Here is a 12,911-nt window from a genome sequence, read left to right on the forward strand (position 1 = left end):
TTTCAAGCAGCTACTTAAATATCTTAGTTTAATGAATACCTTACAAAAACTTTAAATATCAAAAAACTGAAGGAAAAAACTGAGTCACTGAACTTAGGATAAAATATTTTAGTCTCAAAAGATAATGATTTAAAAATTATTCAACATCATTCTTTAAGTTTATTATTTTCACTACTATTAATAGAGGGAAAAACTCAAAACGTCATTGCTAGTTAAACCATTAAAAATCTGCTACATATATGTTTATACAGCAATAATTGTGAAATTTTTAGTTACATATGAATAAGGGCATCAGAAGTAAATTTGTAATCAATTATTAGGAAGTAAATATCTATTTGAATTTCAACATTATTCTTTAAACTGTAACTTCAATTAAGTACAATATCAATTTTGTCCTTTTTAAATTTAAATCATTTTCAATTTACTTTAAACGGATAATGTTAACTAGGTCAAATCTCTTTTCATATTACTGTAGAAAAAATAAATTAAAACAATATATTTAAGCTGACAATTTAAAGGATGACGGCTACCCTAGATGGACCATGAATGGACCATGCAGGATTCTCAGACTCTGATTCTCAGTATTTTATATCCTCAGAAAAAAATCACAAAGAGCCACTGGACTCCTGATGCCTGGGATACAGGAAAAAGTTAAAAATCAAACCAGAGTCTCTAGCATGAGTTTCTAAAATCTCATATAGAGATACATGAACACATTTCATTGAGATGAAGATCATGTATCAAGATGTACAGAATTTAAATAAATTCTGAAATCAAATTAAAAGAAAATGTTCATTATAGATATTAGAAGTCATTTATTTAGTTTTCTTGTTTGGAAACACAGAACTTCAAGTGACTAGAGTTTAAATCAAGCAAAAATTATGAATTACTATTATCCGTTAATAGCTGATGCATAGTAAAGAAACCAGTACTCAGATAGTATGCTTATATCTTCACTTCTGAGATAGAGAAGCTTGCACTAGAAAGCTTAATCTGCAATGCATAGCAGGAGTCTGTGAATTACAAACTACATGCCAAATTCAGTTTGCTGCCTGTTTCTGTAAATAAAATTTTATTGGTATACAGTCACCTTACATTGTCTATGGTTGCTTTTGTACTGCAACAGCAGTTAGGTAGTTTCAACAGAGATCTTATGGTTTGCATAGCCTAAAATATTGACTACTCAGCTCATAAATTTGCTGATCTCTGATATAGAAGAATGAGACAAATATGAAATAGCATCATTTTATTGTTTGAAGAAACACTAAAACCTTTATTATCCTCAATATTTAAATTGTTTCAATCACAAAGGGTGATATAACCCATTAATATACCTTATTTGGATTATTTTTAATGAGAAATCACATTAGATTATAAAAATAAAACTTATATGTGCATTTCTGAATACAAATACATAGTTATTGAAGAATTTAGAAAACACAGAAAAAACAGGACAAAAGGTACTTATAATCCCACCACTCAAAGGCAACCACTATTAACATATCATTTTATTAAAAAAAAACTAGAAGAATAATACACCACAATGTTAATACAATGTCAACAAGCAAAGAATAAATAAAGCATTTAGAAAGCATGCTAAATGGTGATCATTATTATGAATAAAAATGAAACTAAAGGAGATACAGAGTGCTGGTAGGAGGGACGATTTACAATATTAGAGTTGTAAGGTGATCAGAAAGGGTCTCCCTGAGAAAGTGAAATATGCACAAAGTGCTTAGAAAGTGAGAGAACAAGCCATGTGAATATCCAAACAAGTCCATTCCAGAAACATGAAATAGCAAGAGTAAAAGCAGTAGTGTAACTAGAGTGGTCTAAAAAAGCAGAGAGGATAGTAGCTACAGCAGAATGAGAACAGGAAACAAGTAGTAGGAGATGAAGTCAAAGAGAGCTAGGACTTGAGAAAGTAAGTAAGGTCTAATGTGTTATTGTAAAGACTTTGGCTTTAATTCTGAGTTTGGAAGCTATTGAGGTTTCTGAGCACCAGTGACTTGATTTAACTTCCATTTTAAAATCACTCAGGCTGCTAAGCAGAGGCTAGATATGGGCAGGAGAGAGGGAAAGGAAGAGCAGGAAGATCAGTTAGAAGTCTCTTTCAATAATCTAGGTCACAGGTGATTGTGGTTTGAAATAGAGTGGTATAATGGAGGTTATGAGAATGTCAGATTCTAGATACATTCTGAAGGTAGAGGGAACATGATTTTCTAACAAGTTAGTTATGGAATATAAGAGAAAGAAGAAGGTCAAGTAGGACTACTAGGAGCAATTGGAAGGATGAAATTGCTATTTGTTTAGATGGAGAAAGCTTTGGGAGGAACAAATCTGAAAAAGGAAAACAGGAGTTCAATTTTAAATATGTTGCCTTTGAGATGTCTAGTAGACAGTCATGTAATGATATCAAGTGGGTAGCTGAAGATATAAGTATGAAGCCAAAAGATAGATCCCCAAATGGAAATATAAGTTTAGACGTCATCACCTTACAGATGAAATCTAAAGCCATGAGATTTGACAAGATCACTAAGGGAAAGAATGTGATATAGAAGAGGTCCATGGATCCCTAGGGCACTCCCACATGTTAACAAAATGGGATTAAAACTAGCCTATGAAACCATTAAGGAGCCAAGAAGTATCATAAAATTTTTTCAGTATAGTCATTTTTTAATGTTATATGAGATTATCCCCAAATTCCAGAAATAATACTACCAGATAGGATAGTGGAAATACAAGTACCTGCTGATCTTCCCAAACAAAATCCATAAAACAACTTCAACTAATCAAAAATTTGACATGAAACTTTTTCAAATCCAACATGCTACATTGAACTCAATCCCTGCTAACTCCTCACAAATAGGAAATATATTACTTAATAACACACACACACACAAACACGAACACACATGACTGGCGTAGTTATTAGCAACTAAAGAACAAAGAAAAGTAAAGGGAGTAATTATGCCATGCACAGAAGTGGTATCCTTGACCAAACTGTAAAACACTGTTTTAGAAGGAGCTGCACTCTAAGAAGAGGTTCAGCTAAGTTTTATTAAATAAAAGTTCTTTTAAGGGCACCTAGGGCTTTCACTAGCAACATCTGGTAAAAATACTAAATTAACATGTACTTAAAAGAAGTCAATGTGCTGTATGACAAACATGAAGTTGAACTAGGAAATCACTGAAACTAAGAATAAAAATTTTAGTGATGTCAGAAATGCGGCAGAGTGAGAGACAGCCCTAGGCCTCTCCCCTTGAAACAACAATAAGATGAATATCTGCAACTCAACAAAAACACCCATAATACACACTAGCACATCTGCGTGTGGGACAGGCGCATAAGAGCTACCACAGAACAGAACCGGGGAGTCAGGCAGTAGACTGGGAGAAAAAAAGAAGCTGCCTCCAGAACCAGAAACTCCCAGCAGGAGGATGGGGAAGGGAGAATGGGCGGCGGTTTCCCTGAACAGCCCTACCTGAGTGAGCTCCATGCGAACGGCAACAGTGCCCAGACATCAGGGCAGAAAGCAAAGAAGTAGGAAAGGCAGAGAAACAACACTTGATTATTACCATTATTTCCAGCCCCGGCTGCAAAACACAAGGCTAAGCTACAGGCCCATCCACTAACCCAGATGGACCCTACCCCAAGACCAAACATCGCAGAGCCCTGGGAGAAACTGAGCAAATGCAACGGAAACAACTGCTAACACTGACAGGGACTGAGACTGAGGGTAGTGAACATGATTGAATATTTATAAGAACAAAAAAAGGCATTACTAAGTTTTATACAAAGCAGGGATCCAAAAGGCTTAGACACCACTTACTGGAAACCAAAAGAAAAACGCCTTCTTTGCAACAGGCTAAAGAAAGAACTTTATACAATAAATCTGGGGAAAAATGCAGAATACACTACCATGAATGCCCAGGCAGAGAAAGAGCTCAGTAAACACCATGAACAACCAAGGTGACAGGACAACACAGAAAGAAAGAGAAAAATCTCTAGAAAATGAGTTTAAAGGCATAGAAATATGTAAATGACATAAATGAGAGAGAAATCAGAATGGTACTTCTGAAAAAATTCAATGAGATGCAAAATGATTCTTATCAACAATTCAAGGAAGTGAAAAAACAACTAGATCAGCAGAATTATATTTTAGAAAGGAGACTGAAATCTTTAAAAAGAAACAAATAGAATTTCTGGAGATGAAGAGAACATTGAAAGAGATGAACAATGAAATAGAAAGCTTGGGAAATAGAGTCAACAAAATGAAGAAAAGAATCAGTGATATTGAAGACAGAAATCTAGAAATAAATTAGAAGGAAGAAGAGAGAAACCAAAGAATGAAAAAGAATGAAAGAGAAATACAATAAAAAGCTGATACTATAAGGAAAGGAAACATAAGACTAATGGGCATTCTTGAAGGGGAAGAAAAGGAGTAGGGATTAGAAAGCATTTTCAAACAAATAGTTGACAAGAATTTCCCAAATCTAAGGCATGAGTTGGAGCCTGGAATTCAAGAAGTTAACAGAACACCCTATTATCTCAACCCAAAAAGGCTTTCACCAAGATATACTGTAACAAAATTAATCAAATAACAATGACAAAGAGTATTTTCAGGGCAGCCAGGGAAAAGAAGATGGTAACCTATAAAAGAAAACTATTGTTGGATTTCTCAGAACAAAACTTACAAGCCAAAAATGAGTGGAATCAAATATTCAAACTATTAAATGAAAGGAACTACCACCCAAGAAGAATGTATCCAGCTAAGCTCTCCTTTAGATATGAAGGAGAAATAGAGACCTTTCTACATATTAAAAAATTTAGGGAATTCTCCGCTATGAGACCTGCAAGAAGTACTAAAAAGGGTCAGCTCACATAAAACAAAATGACACACACACACAAAAATACATAACTAGGAGTAAGGCAACTAACAGGCAGACAGAAGCAGAGGAGTGCAAACCTTACTAAGAACAGGGCATTATAAGATTAAACAATAAGAAGAGATTTGCTATAGTTAGATAGTAATGAATGGTCAGCATTCATAGGGGCAAACTAAGACTTAAATGACAGAAATGGGAAGGATTCAAAGATCCAAATTCACAAAGAGAAATGGAGATAAGGCACACACAGAAGAAAATGGACTACTATATATATATATATATATATATATATATATATATATATATAACTATCCTCTACATGTTCATAATTGTAAACACATGTAAAAAATTAAGAACTGAAGTATATAACATAAAACAAGAAGGACCAGAGGGCATATCCAAAAACCCAATAAAAAAACAAACAAACAAACAAAAAATAACAACAAAAACAAAAGACAAGGAAAAAAAACAAAAAAAAAACAGAAGAACAGATATACAAGGACAAGGAAGCAATGGAAACACCAAGCTACCAGAAAGCGAAAGATAAAATGGTTGTAGGAAAATTTCATATTTCAATAATCACCCTAATTGTAAATGGACTGAACTCACCAATAAGCTTTTCTTCTCAAAACAGCTGCTTATATACTCTCTCTAGTGCACATGGACCACCTCAAGGATTGACCATATACTGGGACACAGAAATAGCCTCAACAAATATAAGAAGGTGGAAATCATACCAACCATATTCTCTGATCATAATGCTTTGAAACTAGAGTTCAACTGTAAAAAGTAAGCGGGAAGAACCACAAATAGATGGAGATTAAACAACATGCTACTGAAAAATAACTGGGTCAGAGAAGACATAAAAAGATAGATCAAGAGATACATAGAAATGAATGAAAATGATAGTACAACATATCAAAACTTTTGGGACATGGCAACAGCGGTAATAAGCGGAAGGTTCATATCATTACAGGCAAATCTCATAAAACAAAAACGAGCCCCCCAAAAGCAACCTATGTTTCATCTTGGAAAACTAGAAAAGGAAGAACAAATAAAGCCTAAAATCAGCAGAAGGAAAGAAATAACCAAAATTAGAGCAGAATTAAAAGAAATTGAAAACAAACAAAAAAAATAGGAAAAATAAATGCAACGAAGAGCTGTTTCTTTGAGAAAGTTAAGAAAATTGACAAACCCCTGGCTAGACTCACTATAGAAAAAAGAGAAAAAAACACAAATAAACAAAATCAGGGATGAAAGGGGAGAAATTATGACAGACACCACAGAAAAAGAAAGGATCATATAGGAAAACTATGAAAAGTATACAACACCAAATTTAATAAGCTAGAATAAATGGACAAGTACTTAGAAAGATACAACCTTCCTAGAACTGAATCAAAAAAAAAAGACTGGAAAATCTAAATAGAGCGATTTGAAGTTGAAACGATCATCAAAAACCTACCAAAAAGTAAAAGTCTAAGGCTAGATAGCTTCGCCAGTGAATTCTAACAAACATTCAAAGAAGATTTAATATCTATTCTCCTCAAATTCTTCTAAAACAATCAAAGAGGAGGCAATACTTCCTAACTCATTTTATGTGGCCAATATTATCCTGATACCAAAATCTGGTAAAGATAACTCAAAAGATGAAAACTAAATAATAATCTCTCATGAACACAGAAGCAAAATTCCTAAGTAAGATACCAGCAAAACGAATACAGCAACATATTAAAAAATTATACAGCACAATAAAGTGGGCTTCATTCCAGAGGAAGAGGGATTGGTTTGACATATGCAAATCAATTAATGTGATAAACCACATAAACAATGACCATATCAATAGATGCAGAAAATTTCTTCGACAAGAAACAGCATCCATTTATGATCAAAACACTGACAAAAATTGCATACAAGGAAAGTACCTGAACATAATAAAGGCCATATATGACAAACTCTCACCCAACATTATATTTAATGGTGAAAAACTAAAAACTTTTCCTCTAAGATCAGGAACAAGACAAGGCTATCCACTATCACCACTGTTATTCAATATAACACTGGAGGTCCTAGTGAGTGCAATCAGGCAAGTCATCCAAACAGGAAACGAAGAAGTCAAACTCTCACTATTTGCAGATGACATGATTCTCTATATAGAAAACCCTAAAGACTCCACAAGTACACTCCTAGAAACAATAAGCAAATACAGTAAAGTTTCTGGATATAAAATTAATGTTCAAAAATCCATAGCATTCTTATACTCTAATAATGAAGTGTCAGAAAAAGAAGTTGAAAAAATAATTCCTTTTGCAATTGCAAAAAGAATAAAATACCTAGAAATAAATCTAACGAAACATGTGAAGAAGGACCTATGTGATGAAAACTATAAGACTGTATTAAAAGAAATCGAAGAAGATACAAAGAAATGGAAAGATATTCCATGTTTTTGAATTGGAAGAATCAACATAGTTAAAATGACCTTATTACCTACAAAAATTATATAGATTTAATGCAATCCACATCAAAATCCCATTTTTAAAAAAGAACGAAACTCACCAGATTTGTATGGAAACACAAAAATACCCAAATTGCTAAAACCATCCTGAGAAAAAAGAACAAGTTTGGAGGCAACACTGTGCCTATCTTCAAATGATACTACAAAGTGACAGTAATCAAAACAGCATGGTATTCGCAAAAACAGACACACAAATTAATGGAACAGAATCGAGAGTCCAGAAGTAAACTCATATTGATATGGGCAAATAATTTTTGACAAAAAAGCCAAAAACATACAATGGAGAAAGGAAAGCCTCTTCAATAAATGGTGCTGGGAAAACTAGAAGGCCACCTGCGAAACAGTGAAACTCCACTGTTGTCTATCACCGCACACCAAAATTAATTCAAAATGAATTAAGGACCTGAATATAAGACCTGAAACAATAAAATGCATAGAAGAAAACAAAGGAACTAAACTCATAGACCTTGGATTCAAAGAGGATTTTATGAATTTGACCTCAAAGGCAAGGGAATTAAAGCTAAAATAAATCAATTGGACTCCATCAAACTAAAAAGCTCTGTACAGTAAAAGAAACCATCAACAAAGTAAAGAGGCAACCTTCCAAATGGTAAAGCATATTTGCAAGTAATGCCTCTGATAAGGGCCTAATATCCAAAATATACAAAGAACTCATACAACTCAATAATGGAACAAAAACAAAAAAACGATCTGCTCAAAAAATGGGCAGAGGAGCTGAACAGACACTTCTCCCTAGAGAACATACAAATGCCTGAGAAATATATGAAAAGATACTCATTATCACAACTATTAGGGAAATGTAAACCAAAACCACAATGAGATACCATCTCATACCTGTTAGAACTGCTGTCATCAACAGGACAAATAACAAGAAATGTTGGAGAGGATGCAGAGAAAAAGGAACCCTCATACACTGCTGGTGGGACTGCAAATTGGTATAGCCACTATGGAAAACAGTATGGATGTTCTTCGAAAAAGTGAGAATTGATCTTCCATATCATATAGCAATCCCTGTACTGGGTATTTACTTCAAAGACTTGAAAACTAACATCTGAAAAGATATATTTCCACATCGATGTTCACAGCAGCATTATTCACAGCGGGCAGTACATGGAAGCAACCAAAGTGTCCTATGATAGATTATTGTATAAAGAAGCTGTGATACATATATAAAATGGAATATCACTCAGCCATAAGAAGAGATAAAATATTGCCATTTTGACAACATGGATGGAATTCAAGATAATCATGCTAAGAAAAACAAGTCAGACAGAAAAAAATGAAAAACATATGATTCACATATATATGGGATATAAACCTAAAAGCAAGAAATAAACAGGAGAAACAAACAGAGACCAATGGAAATGTACAATAGACTAGTGGTTATCAGAGGGTAAGTAGAAAGGGAGAGGAGGGAGGTAGAAGGCATAAAATTGGTCAAATATGTGGTGACAAAGAAATCTAACTATGAAAGGCAAACACACAATGCAATATATATATATGTCTTACTGTTAAATTGTACACCTGAAACTTACTGGATTTCGTTAACCAATGTTACCATGAAAAAAGTAAAATAATTAATTTTAAAAAAGAATAAAAATTTCCCTAACATCGAACTATTCTGTGTCTGTCTCTCTCTCTCTTTCTCTTTCTCACATGCACACACTCTAAATCTGACTGATAAGCATCTTGGATTAGATATTGAAACAAAGTATGCCAATATTCAAGTTAGAACCTGTTTATAGCCTGACTAACAGGTATTAGTATTGCTCTTTAAGGCATTTACAAGCTTCTTCTTTCTCTATGAATATTAGTGAGATGTCTCACACTGTATTTGAAAAATCTTTTTAATGACTTTTTTTTTTACCTATTTATGAAGTGAATGGATTTATATGAAAAATAATCTTAAAAAATACCTGTCTGGAAAAGAAAATAAAACTGTATAAAGGGTAGGAGTAAAGCCCTTAAAAGATCAACATTATTTTTCACTGTTGCCATTCCTTTTTTTAATATATTAATTTCAGGTATATAGTACAATGGTTTAGTTTTTTTTTCATTTTTTGTTCCTTAGACATTGCCATTCTTTATAATATTATCTACACAATGTAACGAGAAAAGAGAATTCGTATCCTATTATATATGTTAGAGGTATTTTTTTTCATTTTCTCACCTGTATGGAAGTAATAGAAGCTGAATGTCCCTGAAGGACTGCAACTGGTGCACAAGTTCGAAGACACCACACTCTTACAACCTTATCACAGCTGCCTGCAGCGATAAGAGTGTTTTCATAGTTGACAGCCATGTCAGAAATTTCAGCAGAGTGTCCTCGCAGTGTAGCAAGGAGGCGTCCATCATCTGTTGCCCAAATTTTCACCAAACAGTCATCTGAACCCTATCATAACAAAAAAGGACAGAAGATTTACAATGAAGCAGAAATTCAAACCTCCTCAAAAAGCCAAATGACAAAGGGAAGATTTTATTAAGTTACTTCTAAGCCTTTACTTTTTAGTCTATTCTTTCCATATAATATGGGTCCAGAAACAAACATAAATGATGTCCAAATAGTAACAATGACAAAGCACTGTCCAAACTGACAATGGTATTGGTGAAGAGCTTCTTAAAACTACTATCAAACCTGACAATTCAAAACATTTTTAATTCACTTTTAAGTGATTTCATTTTAGGTATCTCTGCCATTATTTCTTTCCTTAGGCCTGATAGTATTTTTTCCTTAATTACTTAAATAGTTTTTTCTAAAATAACAACATGCTACAATTTTGTACTCAAAAGCACACAGTATGATCTGGTTAATGAAAACCCAATTTTAAAAATAATTAGTACTAAAATCAAAGAAAGATATACACGATAATCTTCATTATTGCGTGGTATAGTTTAACTATTCAACCATAATGGTGATAAAATCATTAATTAAGCAGAACTGGCACCAATTACACTGTAACAAATGAAAAATGCATACTAATAAATTTTTATTTCCCTAAAATCAGAGAGTTTATTCATTTACTTATACGGAATGAGAAAGGATTTTCAATTTCCACTCATCTTCTCTTGCATTCACATGTCTAAAAAGGACAAAATGCTTACAAAGCACAACTCGATGCTATGAAGCCTAGCTTTGACTGTTGTAAATCTTTAATATGGTACATTATTATAAATTTTAAACTCACTGTAAAAATTCTTCTCCCACTTCGGTCAAATGCTACACAGTAGACAGATGACAAGTGTCCCAGAATTCTTTTATGCATCTTAATGTGCTGGTAAGCAGACGAAGGGAAAATATGGTTGAAGCGACTACATCCTGTTAATTGCCTGGCAGAGGTGATATTCACTGGAAAACATAAAATAGGAGATTTACTTCTTAAAATCTAAAAGTGGAACTTACTTCACGAAGTTAAATCATGAATATTAAGATGAGATCAAACAGGGTACACACACCACAGTAATTCTACCTTGTAAAATCTAAATTCCATTACACATTTCATGATTTTAAGAACTCAAGTTCACTACTGTAAAGCACTAAGAATACTTTTCTTTTACATCTCAGAAGTCTGACTTTTTTTTGCTTTAGTATGGTTTCTTAAGGATTTCTATTTTCCTTTTTATGGTACACTATAGTCAAAGAGACTATCTCTTTAAATATATAGGTAAAATCTTACTATAGTATCAAGGAATTTTAGAATAAAGACTACATTTGGTTAAGTATAATGTATCTTAAAAATTATATAGGGAATTTTAAGAACTCCTGTCCTGCCTCCCCACATTAATCCACCCCATAAAAATTCAAGAATACAAGATGGTTTACATAGTAAAAAGAGAAAGGAAGATATGATACCAAATAGGTTCTCACTAACAAACTAGGCTTGTCTAGTTACCCGCAAACTCTGAGGCTTCATTTCCTATGAGGTCATCTTAGATATTGTCTCCAGTTTGTTTTGTTTTGTTTAGTTTTTGTTGTTGATGTTACTGTTTGCCTTGTAGTTAATTTTCTTAAAAGGAACCGGAATAAAACACAAGTCTGCACAAACCTCTTTCCAGTGCCAACTGGATTCTGCTCATGTCCATCAAATGGAGATCGTGATGCCCACATAAGGATTTACAAGTACCCACTCACTCTGTGAAATTCCTCCACTCTTCTCTTATACAATGAAAATATTTAACATCCCACACATTATATTTTAATCAAAATATAAGATCCCTATAAGTTCAAAGTCACTTTGAAGCAAGGTAACATTTTTCCATGGTACATAAATAATATAGTACAAATGATAATAGCTTTATATTGAAGCAAGGCAAAATTAAGGCAAGGAATGAGTTGTACCTAGATTAGTACAAACAGAACCATGCCACAATCAAAACTATGAAAACTTACAATGTCTCAGTCTTAAGAGCAATAAAATCTTTTTTCAAGCAAAAGTAGATCCACAGACCATTTTAAACTGACAAAAAAATACAAAAAAATAAAAAATAGCAAAATCAACAAAACTATGAATACAAATCATAAGAATATATTAGAGATCTTAGTATTTATTAACACTGAAATATGCTGAGTAAACAATGGTAGAAAGTCCATAAGCATCAGTCGAAGATAAGATTTATTTTTGGTACTTGCTCTCTTCCATCCCAACCTCTAGAAATGTCCACAACTCAAAGTTGGGAAGAGCATGCACCACAACTTTGGGACTTTTAGTAATCTTCCTTCTCCAGTCAAACATTTCTTACTGCCAAGTTCCTTGAAACAACCATTACTTCTGCTTTGCTTTTTCCTACCCATACTTTACAAGTAGATAGAGGAAAAGGTCTGTTACTTTAAGACAGGGATTTAAGAACTGCTCAGGACTTAACCTGGGTTCTCAACCAAGGTTCTCAACCTTGGGCCTAATCATTCTTCAGGGTGGGGGTGCTATCTGACTATTGTAGAGTGTTCAGAAGCATTCCTGGTCTCTACCCACTAGATGTTAGTAACACCCTACTACCACCAAGTCGTGACAATGCAAAAATATTTCCAAGTATAGCCAAATGTCTCCTGGGAGAGGAAAAATTGCCTTTGGTTGAAAACCATTGCTTAAAGTATAAAAGCAAAAAATAACATCAACGGGGAGAAAAATATCAGAAGAGCAATTGTGAGAAGAGGAACAGAGGTAGAAAGAGAAAAAACACAGTGAAAGAGAGGAGAGGTAAATGGCTAACAGAAATCCAGTTAGTTTTTTATCCAACAAATATCAAGAGTTTCTCAAAGACCAAAGGAACACAATTAAGCATATAAACAAAATATACTTGGTCGCATGAAGAGTTAGTGTCTCAGGCCCAAACTGTTAAATCAGGAACATTTACTGAAAAGGTTACACACCTTTACAGTATATAAAAATTAGCTTTCACTTTTTAAGACTCCTTTACAGAGAAAACTAATAATTCAAAAGAAAAACTGGAAAATACAAGAAATATGATAAAGTCTTAATATTTTAAAACACAT

The 12,911-nt window shown here is 33.4% G+C and overlaps 1 protein-coding gene across 3 annotated transcripts in view; it reads right to left on the reverse strand.

The window, feature by feature from the left end:
* BRWD3 (bromodomain and WD repeat domain containing 3) overlaps window positions 1-12,911 on the reverse strand; it is a 122,214-nt gene that overhangs the window by 58,896 nt on the left and 50,407 nt on the right. For all 3 annotated transcript variants that reach the window (XM_016164899.2, XM_016164900.2, XM_016164901.2), the window contains 2 exons: window positions 10,609-10,769; window positions 9,594-9,815 (listed from right to left, as the gene is read on the reverse strand). In XM_016164899.2, coding sequence (XP_016020385.1) covers window positions 9,594-9,815; window positions 10,609-10,769 — 383 coding nt within the window. The remainder of the gene's footprint in view (window positions 1-9,593; window positions 9,816-10,608; window positions 10,770-12,911) is intronic.

The sequence above is a fragment of the Rousettus aegyptiacus genome, unplaced genomic scaffold (genome assembly GCF_014176215.1).
Source record: "Rousettus aegyptiacus isolate mRouAeg1 unplaced genomic scaffold, mRouAeg1.p scaffold_m13_p_9, whole genome shotgun sequence".
Classification (NCBI taxonomy): Eukaryota; Metazoa; Chordata; class Mammalia; order Chiroptera; family Pteropodidae; genus Rousettus; species Rousettus aegyptiacus.